The sequence below is a fragment of the Daucus carota genome, chromosome 7, assembly GCF_001625215.2.
Source record: "Daucus carota subsp. sativus chromosome 7, DH1 v3.0, whole genome shotgun sequence".
NCBI lineage: Eukaryota > Viridiplantae > Streptophyta > Magnoliopsida > Apiales > Apiaceae > Daucus > Daucus carota.
The window spans coordinates 39,452,599-39,468,507 of record NC_030387.2 but is presented as its reverse complement, the minus strand read 5'-3'; the positions used below and the strand labels follow the sequence as shown (position 1 = coordinate 39,468,507).

Here is a 15,909-nt window from a genome sequence, read left to right as displayed (position 1 = left end):
CCCAAATTCCCCCGCCTAGTGAACGCTGTAGGTTGTCTCGTGAGGGTCTGCACACAAACTCAAGCACGAGACTGGATCTTATCCTCAAGGACCTCAACCATGTGTGTCAGCTTTCTATAGAACTTAGGGCCAATACATGTGTCAGATAATAATCTTCCAGTCTCGCTGCTGTATCTTGATACCCGCACTTATGGAGTGCTTTCTTGATATTTTCATTCTGAAAGTTTATATAAATCTATTTACAGATCTAAGATTTGAATTATATATGAGGAGTACATATAAATAATTTGCTTATTAAATGTAGACAATGTGAAAAAAATAAGATCATAATGAGATGAAATGTTGAAAGCCACTCTCTAATTCAGAGAACATTGTCTTATCACTCCTACCTATGCCAACATCAACTTTCTAACTTGTATTTCGCTAATAATCTTCTTTTTAAATTTATGCTCATGAATTAAAAGAGAATTTGCGAGCTTATTAACTGAAACTACTAAGAAAAACACATGACTCCATCTTATCACAATGCAAAATGTACACAATGCAGAGAATACTCACGGTAACATCTGAAAGTGTCGCATCAGCTAACTTCTTTCCTTCTCGTGCAGCAACCTTCCCAATAAGGAAAAGGAATGGGGATTCATGATAATATCGACGGTCCAGGGGAGGTCTTCCTGAGTATAATCATCCCAACCAGATTTCTGACCACGCCCTCTTATTGAATTTGTCCCTTTTTCAGGTGCTCTGGCAGACCTTACCCTCACTTTTGCAAGTGGCAAGCCATCTCCATTAGTTGTGATCATTACCTATGGAAGAAGGATTATATTTATATTATATACATCTTACAGACACAATATTGTTATCTTTACTTAGAAAAGAAGCATTACGTTTAATACAAACATTTTTAGCTTTATTATTTTATATAAGTGGTCACAGGATTTCGGTGAAACTTGTTAAACATAATGTACTCGTAGACAATCTTCTTTAAGAACATGTGTATGCCCACAAAAGTTTTTTCATGAATTGAATTAGTATATATTGTAACACATGGATTGTGATTCCAAGTTAGCAGTTGGGTTTTATTAAATTGTTCAATACCAAAATGATAACACAAGAAAACAAAAATTTAATATTCAAATTATGTAATTTTTTACCGTTTCACAACAAGAAAACAAAATTTTAATATTCAAATTATGTAATTTTTTACCGTTTCACAACATTATATGCAATACTAGAAGATTATGTAATTCTGTATACTATTGAATTTAATTTCTAACTTTCATAATAAACTTGACTTTAATAACAAAACAATCACATAAATAATGAGAAACGCTAATTAAAGTGATTTGTGTCTTCTTGTTTATCTTTGGTATCAACAACCCTCATATTCTTTTAAAACGAAACATAAATGTATATTAACAATAACTAGAGTAAACATACATATATATATTTTTCTGAAACTTAAATACATATTAGTTTTGGGTGATTAATGTTATAAGAGATTCAATTGACAATAAAAATATGGCTCACTTGAATTCTGTATAAATAATTTAAATGCATATATATATATATATATATATATATATATATATATATAGACAAAAGTTATTTGGGATCCCTTAATTTTTTGGAGTCTTGGAGTCCAAATCCAGACCATCAATTTAAAAAGCATCCTACGGCTGGGAGTAAACTTGGTATGTTTATTTTTAAAACTAATTAATCTGTTATTTTATACAAGCAGCGAAACAGATGCATATGTGTGTATCTTCTCTGCGGACAAACATTCTAGCGCATCTTATGGGGCGGTTACAACAAGATGAGGTTTTTATGGATTTCAAACTTCAACGATGTACTGCATTCTTTCTCTCCCTGCCTAAATCGTTGTCACCCTGTCGTTCATGTGTTTGGAGGTCAATCAAACATGTCATTTGCAGGACGCTAATACCATGTCTATTCAGAATACAGAATCCGGTAAGTACTGCATATAATTTGGCATATGTCTTACATGGAGTCAGTTCCTAAATGTTTTAGTCTTACAGGAACAGCGTTTTGTAGGTGTTTGTCTTTTTTATCTATTAGTAATCTTATGTTCTGCATAAATTTGATTTCCAGTCCCGTTATTTGTTGTTTTGCACGATTAGATATTTGTTTCATTAACTGGTTTAGGAAGTAATTTCGCTATTGTATTGTTCTTAGGTGCTTCGGATGTCCCTCACATTGAGAGTTCCGATTCCGAACATTCATATAGAGACTCTGATGATGAAACTGCTGAGATTGATGAGGACAAACTAGATGAGATTGATACTGCAGGAGAATGTCTATTCCCCAAAGTTCCCGCCCCTAGAATAGTTGTTACTCCCAGTGGTGATAAAGTCTGGATTCCATCTTGTGACGATGTCTACAAACCACGAACAAACCAGCACTTTCAAACACTAGAAGATGCCTTTATATTTTATCGGGAATATGGGCGGCAAGGTGGATTTGATGTTCGTAAGTCCGGACAAAAATCCAACAGAAGTGGTAATGTGGTGTCCAAGAAAATTATGTGTAACTGTGGTGGTACTCCTACTCCTAGCAAATCAAACCTTAAAGATGACATGACTGCAGATAGTTCGCAAGTTAGAAGAACCACGTCCCGTAGATGTGAGTGCGAAGCTCACATTGTTTTGAAAGCTGCAGGATTAAGGGGTTTTGTGATTATGAGTTTTGTGGAAGAGCATAATCATCCTTTAGCAGTTGGAGCGGAAAATATGTTTTTGAGATGTAACCGTAAAGTATCTAAAAGTCAGCAAAATTTTATTATGGATTGCTCTCGAGCGAAGATTGGTGCAACACGAGCTTATAATTTAGCCAAGGAGATGGTTGGCTCATACGAGAACGTTGGTGCTACGGTTTCGGACTTCAAGAATTTTGCACGAGATGTTAAACTTGGAATTGGAGAAAACGATGCTAGTTTGATTATCGACAAATTTAAACTACGAAGGAAGTCATCCAAAGATAAATTCTATTATGATTACAAGACGGATCGAGAAGGGCATTTGACAGGATTGTTTTGGACGGATGCAATTGGCCAAGCTAATTATGAGATTTTTGGCGACATTGTTTCATTTGATCCAACGTTCCGCACTAACAAGTAATATATTTTTCCACTAGTTATTACTGTAGCCTTTCCTGGTTTTTTGTGTTTGAATGATATGTTCGGGCTGTTATGTTTAAGATACAGAACACGATGATTGTTTACCAGTACTGCTACTAATATTAGCACCAAGTATTATCACTTCCTCTCTGTGTTCGGTGATACATTTTCAGAAATAAAACTAGTTTCTTTTTGTTGCGCACTCATATTTAAAGTGTGTAGTTTTTACATTTGAAAATTTAAATTCTAATCTGTTTTATTCCTATTCTTTTTAAATATGAAGTTTACTAGATAATGCTTCATTCCCCACTTATAGGCTGTTTCTACTTGATTCATTTACTGAGTGCGCTACTAAGTTCCAAACTCACAAATTGTGGGGCTACGAAAAAAAGGCTGCGCTTCACAATTTCTTACACAAATTTGATTTCGTTGTCTTTCTGTCATTGTTGATCACCATTACTGAATATACTATTTGGCATAATAGTATGTTGGGAGAGGTATTGTACACTAACTGCATGATTTATACCATAATGTTGTTAACACAATGTCCTGCACTTTGGCATTCTCAATATATACCAGTGTTAGACAGTACTGCAGATTCCGAAAGGCTGCAGGTTGCTACTGCAGGTTAAAATGCAGTACAAGTAAATCTCCCACAGTTGTTTACTGCTAAATGAGCCCTTCTAGAAATAGCCTTCGCTGCACGCTTACGTGTCTGCACGTGAAAAAAGCATCAAATTTAGACTATATACGCTTCTAATAAACATGCAAAAAATACAACCACATTTCCATGCTGATGCTTATAATCATCACGCATGAATGCTTATAAAAGATGTGTAGCACTCAACTCTCCAGCACATATTTTCTAGTATGTGTCCTGTTTTAGTTTATAGTGTATTTTTTAAACCTGAAGTGCACTAGTAATTCTCATGATTTACTGTATTGCAAGAAGATATTTACATGGCCTCTGAATTCCAGTGTATACTCCATTTAGATTTTTGAGAATTACAGTTTTCTCTCTGAATTACACAATTCGGTTTTTTTATCTCGCAAGTTAATGTCAATTTTAATTCGTCTTTCACGTCTTGTCATACAAAATTCTTAAGCTGCCAACTTGTACTTCACATACTTAGTAATTAATCTAACAGATCATATACATGATTGCAGGATATGCCTTTGAAGCACACCCAGATAAGCAACTTTAATGAGGTACCTCTGAAGCATACTTTAATGAGGTACCTCTTAAGCACAAGAATAAGCATACTTAATTCTTAAGAATCTTGTACCTCAGATATTTTTGGAGTCCCAGAGCCAACTTTCAGCTTTTTCTGTTTAGACAACGCAGCAGCATCATGTCCCTCAGCTGTCAACTGCAAGTTTTTTATACAAAAACAATGAGGTACTCACAATTAAAACACAATGAGTTTTTTACACTACGTGCTGCATAGCTTTTGCTTTTTGCCTAATTTAATACCTGGCTATGTATCTTCTTCCGACTTGAAGCCCTCTGCCCCCGCGCTTTTTCTGCCATTCCCGAAGTTCCCGACTTTCTACCAATATGCCCTGAAACAGTCCTCCCAGAGTTGCTAAACTGTTCTCTAGGCGTCATAAACGCATCATCCTCTTCGGCCAGGTCTCTCGTCATCACTATTTCGGGTTCCATCCACTCGCTGCGGGTGTCCAGTCTTGTAGGTGTGTACCCCACTGTATGAGATTTGCCAATAACGCTACCACGAACTTTCTTCTTAAGTAACGTACCCCCAGAGACAACCCCCCCCCTTTTGCTGCTATCCCCATCATCATCAATCGTTACAAACTCAGGCTGCTTCTTCGTCCAATTGAATACCCATGGGCTCTGAATAAGTCTACTGCTTCTTCTTCTACCTACGAACATCAATTTGAATATTTTGTTACTTACATTGCACCTTAAATAAAAATACTACGGAAACTAAATAAATTTCAATTACAAGTATGGATGACAAATGCTACTGTTACCACTTTCAAGCATTTCAATTACACGAATTTTAAGACACTTATGGTTTAGTTAGCTACTCTGCAGTACGGATACTCCACTGTGGCTCATCATAAGTTTAAGGTTAACTAAACTAAAACATAATTACAGGACACTAGCATATAGTCCGTGTAATCTTACAAGCAGCGGGACTCCAAATTCTAGGTACCTCTTAACCACATTTTTAAATATTTTGATACTCTTCTACCTACGAACATCAATTTGAATATTTTGTTACTTACATTGCACCTTAAATAAAAATACTACGGAAACTAAATAAATTTCAATTACAAGTATGGATGACAAATGCTACTGTTACCACTTTCAAGTATTTCAATTACACGAATTTTAAGACACATATGGTTTAGTAAGCTACTCTGCAGTACGGATACTCCACTGTGGCTCATCATAAGTTTAAGGTTAACTAAACCAAAACATAATTACAGGACACTATCATATAGTCCGTGTAATCTTACAAGCAGCGGGACTCCAAATTCTAGGTACCTCTTAACCAAGGTTTGCTCATCTTCCATACCCCACCATAAGATCAACCCAACCTGTACTTCACAGTACTGTACTCGAATAACCAAACCCACAACCAAAATGACATCTTTTGCATCCAAAATTAAACAATGCTGTACCACATTTTCTTGCCCATCAGGACATATCAAAACTAAAGCCCCACAAGAAAAGGTAATTAAAATTTTAAATCAGTAGCTCATAAGTAAATCCCCCAAATTACCCACTCGGCAATGTCCTGCCCTAACAACACTCGATTCTCAATTGATAATGATCGAAATATACTACACTTATTATTAGCTTCCAGTGACTAACATTATCAAAACCCACAAAATCCCCCCACAAAACACACACCACTAGTTTCAGAAACGCCTTGCAGGACGACCAATTCATCTACGGCGGGGCGGTTCGCAAAAACTGGAATGCTTTTGATCAATTAAAATGCATGCAAATAAAAAATCAAAACAAACGTTGGACAATTTGTGGGTACCTGAACTCATACTGCCGTCGCCAAGTCTTGTGCTGCGGAATGGGATTGGGTTCTTGAATTAAGACTGTGAAGTCCCGCACTTTGGTATGATCACACCGAAAATCAAGCCTTCGTGATAATGACGGTAGTTTTGAGCGGATTATGTGGGATAGGGGTACGAGTTAGCGTTTGAATTTTAATAAAAATGTAACCTCAGTATTTACTTTCATTTAATCTCAGCCACAGGATCTTTTTTAAATCCAATGGTAGATCTTAAGGACTCCAATTTGTCAAAAAATCTAGCACCCCATAGATCTCACCTCTATATATATATATATATATATATATATAGAGTTAAGTTCTATGGAGTACAAAAAAACATTGGAGTATTGGAGTACAAATCTTAATTTTTTAGTTTAATCATAAATAATATATTTGATTATACAAATTTATATACAATCTATCATTTATAAGTTGTCTTGCACATAATTGTCTATCCATCTTTAATATCTTTCAACTTTAACAAGTATTAACATTATTGTTCTGCTTATTAGTTATATTGCAGAACATAGAGTCCTGTAAGTTATAAAAGTCATTATTCTATCTCTTGATTACAATGTTTATGTTGTGTAGAACATAATGTGCAGGTTATTAAATGTTTACGAATATTATTGAACAAAAAAAATTGAAATTTAGATGAATAGATTACATTTTATCCAACTTTGTACTCCAATACTCCAATATATTGTGTACTCCATTGAACTTTACTCTATATATATATATATATGTTAAGTTCTATGGAGTACATAAAAACATTGGAGTATTGGAGTACAAATCATAATTTTTTAGTTTGATCCTGTATAATATCTTTGATTATCCAAATTTTGATATAATCTATCATTTATAAGTTGTCTTGCACATAATTGTCAATTAATCATTAATATCTTTTAACTTTAACAAGTATTAAGATTATTGTTCTGCTTATTAGTTATATTACAGGACATAAGAGTCCTATGATTTATAAAAATAATTATTCTGCCATTTGATCACGATGTTTATGTTGCTGAACATAATGTGCAGGTTGTCAAATATTTACAAATATTATTGGACAAAAAAAATTGAAATTTAGATGACTAGATTACATTTTATCAAACTTTGTACTCCAATACTCCAATTTTTTTTGTACTCCATAGAACTTAATATATAGTAAAGTTCTATGGAGACCACTTTTATTGGAGACCGTGAAGACCACTTATGTTCTGCAATCAAAACACTATAAAATACATTATTTTGTTAAGTATGTTCAACAAATATCATGTATTCATTAAAATTGTTGAAGATCATCTATGTTTCATAAGTATATAATGTATGTTTAGCAAGTTGAACAATGTCCTGCAAACTAAATATATTTCGTAGAATATAACCTTCTGTAATGTTCTACATGCGAAACTTATATGATATTCAAGATTTTAAAGTGAAATAATGATTTTGTACAACATGATGTGCAAAACTATACGTTTTGCAATGTTTTTATGCAATATTTCACTTGCAGAACATAAATGATCTCTACGGTCTCCAATAAAAGTGGTCTTCATAGAACTTTACTCTCTCTCTCTCTATATATATATATATACAAACTATTAAAATGCTAATATTAATATAAAGTCATCAAATTGCAAAAAAAAAAAAAAAAACTATTATATATGCCATCAAAATTCAATTCAGGGTACTTGATCCACCCTCCTCTCTTGTAAGGACGTGTGCTCCGATATTCCCGTGTGTAATTGCATATCCATGTTTTCAATAGAGACACTAGAGGATAATATAATTAAAAATCAAAGGGACTATCTAAATAATATAATATATAATTATCATATATCATATGACAGTTGAATTTGTTAGCATATGTTCTTGATTGTTCGAAGAAGACTCAATTGTATTCCTATATAGCTAATTGCATAGAAATGTAAAAGAGACATTTCCAAAAGGAAAGAAAAATTTGAAAACATAAATGAATGCTCATTTTTATATTATCATATCTAGGCATTACCTAATTATGATTACGAAATGGAATCATCCAAGCAAAATGCTCAAAATCAAAGAACGGTGTAGCTAGTGTGTATACCAAGCTAAATTGTACTTATCAATAAAATCGTACATAGTTACACCAAATTGTAAAAAACGATACTTTTACGAATAAGATTACTTCCTCTATTTTTCAACGCGCACACATTTTAGAAATTGCAGTTAGACATTTTTATTATCATTTAGTTTTCTTTGGTTGCCCTTGTATCATTATCAATTCTTTTGTCTATTTGTTATTTTTGTTTTTAAATGCTAATATGTTACTCTATTAAAATATTTAGTAATCAAATTTTCATAAGTTTATTAAGATTAGCACTAAAATGTTTGATACATTGTGAAATCTACAAATATCCAGCTTAATAAAACTACTAATTCTACATAGAAATTTGATATAATATTATTTTTAAGTATTATTTTTAAATCAATGTACATTAAATTTAATCATTTATTATTGATAACAAAATCTTATAACAATATCAATATATCGTAGTAGTTGAAAAAATAATAATTATAAAATCTTACGTGAATGATTATATATGCGCTAGCGCTCAAATATAAATTAATTAGAATAGAAACTCTACAAGCTAACAATAATTTATTTTTTCTAGACTAAACCGGACTAGAAAATTTTATCATGAACTAACCAAACCGAAATTTTCGTTAAAATAAAAAATATATCATTCATAAAGTTAACATTCATGAATATTTAAAAAAATAATATTAACTAATTATCACAGCTTCACCTAATTAAATTTATAAATTATATATAATATGTTAGGTCCTATATTTTCACTATATAGAATGATATAGTGATCACAATCTGTAACACAGTAAGACAATATAAGAGATCGAAAGCAGTAAACTCTTATATTCACAAAGCTTTAATAGTTACAAAAACTCTCTCAGTGATTTATATTGTATCACTAAGAGCTGCTAGGGTTCTTTTCAATATACTCGATAACTCAACTCATATAGAGTAACCCTAATCTGTGTTTATATAGACACAGTTACAAAATCAATCTCTGATTTGATATCCTATAAATCAGCTAATAAATCTATCAATCAAAGATTGCTCCAGTTTTCTGTTTAGTTTCCATAGTCAGCAAATCACTCCTCAGCATCTATCCTTCCTTGAAGTATATCCGCTTCTGAGCTCTTTCCACGTGTAAACTCTGTCGAGTCTTGACTATGTAAACTCTGATCAGACTTTATCAAACTCTGTCAGACTTTACTAAACTCTGTCAGACTTTACTTAACTCTGATCAGCTTCTAGCTTAAACTCTGATGATTCCTGTTCTAAAACAAACTTTAAGAACATTAGTAGTAATCATCAATTATATCTAACAATCTCCCCCAACTTGTGCATGAATAAGTTATGTGCAAGTTAACAGATAATTGATGATGTCAAAACATTTAAGTCAAATGCAACAGAGTTTAACTATATAACAGAAAACTTTTAAGACTTACAGATACTTTACTCCTTAGCTGCATAGACACCATTTGCTGTCTTTAGATACCCTCTGAGGAGTTCTTTTTCAGCTTCTTCAAGCACTGTAATCATTTGTCTCTTGATCTCTCTCAGCTCTGGATCTGAAACTCCAGTTTGATAAATTGCAGCTCTGAGATCATAAATCTTGTTCTTCTTCAAGTCCCTATCCAGCCTGATATTGTAAGCTTTATCAGACTCTTCATTAAATGCAAGAGTTCTGATTCCACCTATTGTTTCAATCTTTGCTGAATTTTTCTTCATCTCCACCAGCTGTCCTTTATGATTGAGGTATTTAGGAATGAAAGGTCCAGCATTTTTGTTTCCTGTAATCCCCATCTTTCTTCTGATCTGATCCTTTAGCAGGTTGGAGATGTGTTGTCCTGACTTGTTTTTCACTTGAAATATGTGTGATACATATCTCAATTCCTCCCAGTGTTTAGCATAGAGATCTGCTTCAAGTACTCTAAACACTGTTCCATCAGACATGAAGTAGATAAGAATATTATCTCCCCTGTCATTCTTCACCAACTGGACTGAATCAAGTTTGTCCATTTTATCTTGCAATACTCCAGTCTTGGGAGCACAGAGAGATGAGGGGTCATCTGGTCTTGATCCTATACTCTGATCAAATTTTTCATATTTGGATCCCAGCCCTCCTTTATCCCTTCCTGCCTTTTGATGAGAAAATGGTTGAATTGAGCCTTTTTCAAAACTAATCTCAGTCATCAGAGTAGGCTTTGCAAATCCAGCCAGTGGAGTAGTTGTTGGTTTGAACACAGCTTGAGCTTTGTCAGAGACTGTGTCTTTCTTTGTTTCCTTATTGACTTGAGCTGTGTCAGAGGTCAATTTTCCTTGTTGTGATTCTGCAACACAGCTTGAGCTTTGTCAGAGACTGTGTCTTTCTTTGTTTCCTTATTGACTTGAGCTGTGTCAGAGGTCAATTTTCCTTGTTGTGATTCTGCAACATGAGCTTTGTCAGAGATTGCAGCTTCTGATTTCTTTTCCTGTACAACTTGAGCTGTGTCAGAGGTTGTAAACTTCTTCTTATCCCAGCCTTTCTCCAGATTTTCATCTACTTTGCTTTTTCCTTTAGTTGTATATTCATCTTCAGAGAATACCTTTTTGACTGGTAAACTCTGATCAGCAACAGTAGCTTCTTTGATCAGTATCCCTTTTTCCTTTGGTCTGGCAGTTGATTTTGCAGGCTTTTGGATTTTTCCTGACTTTATTGCTTCAGCATGTTCTTTCTTTAGTTCTTCTTCTTCTGCAGCAATCAACTCCAAGTCCAAATTGGCTTCTGGATTTTCTTGTTCAAAAATTAACTTAGCAAGTTCTTCATCAGTCATTGGTTGATCTGATCCAGCCACTGGTCTCTGCTTTGACCCAGATGTGACATTGTGTGTTGGGACTGGAACAGACTTTGAACTTTGCTTAGGTTTTGAACTGTCAGAGTTTGAAACTCTTCCACCAGTTCCTGCCTGAAATCTCTTGTGCTTTGTGAAGTCATCAGCATCATCATCATCATCCTTTTTCTTCCTTTTCAGAGTTTGAGTAGTAGACTTGCATTTGACTTGAGCTACTCTCTCCCCCTTTTTGGCATCATCCTCATCAGGAATCAGAATTGATGTGATCAGAGAAAGTGATGTTTGGATAGCTTCCAGCTGCTTTGACATCTTTTCTTGATTTGATTCAATCAAGGTCATCCTCTGGTCCAGAGATTCATTTGCAGTTACCAGCTTCTGTACATTTTCCTTCATAGGATTGATTGTCCTTTTCTTTTCCAGTTCATTGGTCTCCTTGACCTTTGCCACCTCTGTTCTTAGACCATCTATTGATTTAGATGTCTGGGCATGAGCAGGATGAAATGTCTTTAGATAGAGAATTGTGCCTTTGAGGCTTGACATAACATCAGAGTTTGTAATTTTCTTCTCTGCCATAGCTAAGAACTCTTCAGCTTTAGGTGTTTCCAAGGAATGCTGGTGGCTCAACCAGAGTTTATCCCAGACTTCACTTGGAGGATCAACCTGAAGATCCCTTGGGAGTGGCTCAGAGTCTGTATTCAGAGTTTGTAGCCTGGCATTGAACTGGCTAGTAGACTCCCATTTCTGTTGTGTCAGAGGGACTTCAGCATTTTCATCCTTGTCAGTATCTGAACTGGCATCATCCTCAGTATCAGAGTTTGCTTTTTCATCTTCAAGAGCAGGATTAGCAACTTTCTCCACAGTATCTTGAGCAGATTTTCCTTGGGCTTCAGACTGTGTTTTGATAGGTTCTTCACCAGTCTGAGCAAGAGACTGTAAAGCTTCCACAGCTACCTTGTCTGATTCATCAACTACATCAGACCTGTAGTTTTCTGGAGCTGTATCATGAACAATGGCATTCTCAGGTATTTTCATTGGAGAATGAGGAATTGGAGTAGAATGGCCATGATCAGATATTGGAGATTTAGGATCAGAAGTTTTTGCTCCAGCTTCATCAGTAGCTTGTGCATCACACTCTATTTCTTCATCTACTGCAGATGCTGTAGAAGTTGCTTTAGGAGATGTTGTAGGAGATACTGTAGGAGATATCAGAGGAACAACTTGAAGAGGGTCCACCATCAGAGGTTGAGAATCTTCAGCAACTGGAGTTGATGGTGTTTGCTCCTCTTGGATGGTGAAATCAGTAATTTCAGATTCTGGAATCTTGGCCCTCTTTGGCTTGTGTGCCCGTCTTTTGAATCTAGCTGGTTTTGGACTGGGCTGAGCAGGTTCATTTGTTGTTGTAGGAATAGGTTCAGAATTTACATCTTGTGCAGGTTCAAGATCATCAAATTCATATGCTGCAACAAGTCTCCTCCTTCTTTTCTGCTTTGGTGTAGAAGCAGCTTCAGAGTTTATTGGGATATCAGAGTTTGGAGCTTCAGAGTTTGATGGTTTATCAGACTTTGTCTTTAGAACTTGTGTATCAACAGAGGTTCTGGTTTGTGTTGTAGAGGGTTGGTCATCAGACTTTGTTGATTTGGATGGTTTTGTAGTTGATGATCTGGATTTTCTGGTGACTGTGGGAGAGGTTGGATGTTGTGGTTGAGGTTGTTGAGGCTGTGGTTGTGGTGCCTGAGGTAGATTCAGCCTTGCTCTGAATGGAGCTGGGATTTGCAGAGGCCTGAGAACTGGTCTCTTCTCATCTTTAGATATGAGATCCTTAAAAGCCCTTTTATGAAGTTCAAAGGGTTTGATCTCATCTGCAGCATCAAACTCCACTTCTCCAACAGTGGCATTAAACAATAATTGGCAAAATCTTGAGAAATATATGACTTTCCTATTCTCAAGCATTCTTTCACCAATATTTCTAAGAACTAATCTACCAAAATCAAAAGCAGTAGAATAGATCAGAGAATACCCGATCTGCAGCATGTCCATTGGAATAGCATCCCAGTTTGTAGATTTCTTCTGGAAAGCTCTGGTAATACAATCGAAGAAGAAACTCCACTCCTTATTGAGCCATGGACGCTTCAATTGACCCAGTTTATCCAGAGATTCGTAGTACCCCAACTCAAGCATCATTGTTCTGAGATTTGCATCTCCATTTGTGATGTACGCAGAATGGTCTGGCAAGTTGAGTGCCTGTCGAACTGTTGCTGGAGTAATTGCATACTCCTCCCCGTCATAGGAAAACACAATTGATGGTGATCCGTCTGCACCACCATTGTCATATGTACCCGACCTCCAAAAGCTGATGATTTGGCTTCCTGAAAGTCTTGCAGGAGCGGTGAGGGCTGTACCGATGACACTCTGTGCCAAGAATCGCTGAAAGGGATGATAATCCCTTGGGGCTTCAGCAGTATCAAGGATGGCTGCATAGTTGTTGGGAACAAATTCAACACCTGCCAAGATAAAAGCTGTAGTGGCCATTATATCAGAGATTGTGTTTGAGAAAATGTGTGTGAGAAGATTTGAATATTAGAGAGAAGAGAGCAAGAGTGTGTTGAGAGAGTATGTGTAAGTGAAGAAGTGAATAAGTGTATAAGTGAATGATAAGAAATAAAATCTGAAGTGAAAAACTCTTCAGATTTTGTTTCACTGAACACGCATGAGCTGTTTGTTCACTTGGACACCTGTCACACTACAACTGGTTGATGAAAGTTAGTGGGATAGAGAAACGATATTGGTAATCATGAGTGCAGTAAAACACGCGCAGTAATAAAGGCTGATTACACGTTCTCCTATTAAGATGTTTTTCATGTAAACCCACTAACAATACACCCGTTTGAAAATACTCTCTTCACATTCTCTGAATATTTGAACTCCTGAAATGTACAAGATTTTAAAAAAATCAAGAACAATTCACTCGAATTTTAAACTCTGAGATTTAAATCATAGAAAATAAATTTCTAAATACCTCAGAATAAAGACATGATTTTCAGAATATTCATCAAAAATAAATCAGAATTTATTCTAAAATCCATAGCTCAATAATGTGCTTTGTGAAATTTGTGTGTGGACATGTGAAATCAGAGAATATAAAAGTTCACAATTTCGTAATTATAAGGTAGACAAAAATAATTTATGCAAACTCTCAAAATTTAGACTGGGACATACTCTGATGAAAACAATAAAATAATATAACCCCCTTTTTTTTTTTTTTTTTTTTTTTTTTTTTTTTTTTTCAGGACGCTTCTCAGTGTAAGTGAGGCACGACCTTTAAATATAATATTGTATTGGTATTTCTCCAGTAATCAGAGAATGTGACTGGTCACCATAGATTATAAAATCTTAGCAAATACTTAATACCAGCAAATGTTTGGTTCTTCCCAGTCACTGTCATCTAAGATCTCAAAGGAGTACCATGCTTATTTTTCAGAGGGTTTTGACTCAGGGAACAAAAACATCAGAGTTTATAATCACTGTCTAAGATATGAGAGAAAGTTCAAATTAATTAGTCTCACTTATAATTAAGATATGTGAAGTAGTAGAGTCTCAATGATATTAACATGCATATTGTGAAATAATGTAGCACAAAAATTGAGATCAGGATTAAAGAACTTAGCTGAGATTCATGATTACTAATTCAGAACATGCTTCATAGTATCTTCATAGGTGATTTGTCTCAGAGAAGATAAAAATGAGATCATTTATCAAGATTCAGAGTTTTATAAGCATCAGAGAATATTATCAGAGAATGTTATCAGAGTAAAGCAATCAGAGTATATCATCAGAGAATGTCATCAGATTTTAACAATCAGAGTATATCATGGCAAATGTGTGTGTAATACATATGGTAATTTTGACAATTTAAATTTTAAAGATCTAACCCATATGTTTACTCAGTTCCTGATATCATTCCTAGCTCATTCACCAGCCTAGTAAAAGTTGCTTCACTTAATGGTTTGGTGAAAATGTCTGCTAGCTGCTGTTCAGTAGGAACAAAGTGAAGTTCAATGGTTCCTTCCTCCACATGCTCCCTTATAAAATGATATCTGATACTGATGTGCTTTGTCAGAGAATGTTGAACTGGGTTTCCTGTCATAGCAATAGCACTTTGGTTATCACAATAAATAGGAATTTTAGAGAATGATAACCCATAGTCCAACAGTTGATTCTTCATCCAAAGTATTTGAGCACAACAGCTGCCTGCAGCAATATACTCTGATTCTGCTGTTGATGTTGAGATGGACTTCTGCTTCTTACTGTACCAAGAAACTAGTCTTCCACCCAGAAATTGACAACTGCCACTTGTGCTTTTCCTGTCAATTTTGCAACCTGCAAAATCTGCATCAGAGTATCCAATTAGACTAAAATCTGATTCTCTAGGATACCATAATCCCAATGATGTGGTTCCCTTGAGATATCTGAATATCCTTTTCACTGCAATCAGATGAGGCTCTCTTGGATCTGCCTGAAATCTTGCACATAGACATGTGGCATACATAATGTCTGGTCTACTTGCAGTCAAGTAAAGCAGTGATCCAATCATTCCTCTATAGTTTGTGATGTCCACTGATGCACCAGTATCTTTTTCTAGTTTGGTTGCTGTTGCCATAGGAGTAGTTGCAGCTGAACTGTCTTGCATACCAAATTTCTTCAAAAGATTTTTGGTATACTTGGCTTGATTTATAAAAATCCCATCTTCAGTCTGTTCAACTTGTAAACCCAGAAAATAACTGAGTTCCCCCATCATGCTCATTTGGTACCTAGACTGCATGAGCTTGGCAAATCTTT

The 15,909-nt window shown here is 35.0% G+C and overlaps 2 protein-coding genes across 2 annotated transcripts; one reads left to right on the top strand and one right to left on the bottom strand.

Annotated features, from left to right (window-relative positions):
- The first annotated feature begins 1,946 nt into the window (after nt 1–1,946).
- Nucleotides 1,947–3,137, top strand: LOC108195037 (protein FAR1-RELATED SEQUENCE 5-like). Its single transcript, XM_017361974.1, has 2 exons — nt 1,947–1,971; nt 2,167–3,137. Exons 1-2 carry the CDS (start codon nt 1,947–1,949, stop codon nt 3,135–3,137), a joined length of 996 nt encoding a protein of 331 aa, XP_017217463.1.
- A 627-nt stretch (nt 3,138–3,764) lies between these two features.
- Nucleotides 3,765–6,291, bottom strand: LOC135148014 (uncharacterized). Its single transcript, XM_064082121.1, has 4 exons — nt 6,157–6,291; nt 4,611–5,020; nt 4,423–4,506; nt 3,765–3,851 (listed from the first exon to the last, which is right to left on the bottom strand). The coding sequence occupies exons 1-4, from the start codon at nt 6,164–6,166 to the stop codon at nt 3,765–3,767; spliced, it is 591 nt and encodes a 196-aa protein (XP_063938191.1). The 5' UTR covers nt 6,167–6,291.
- Between the last annotated feature and the right edge of the window lie 9,618 nt (nt 6,292–15,909).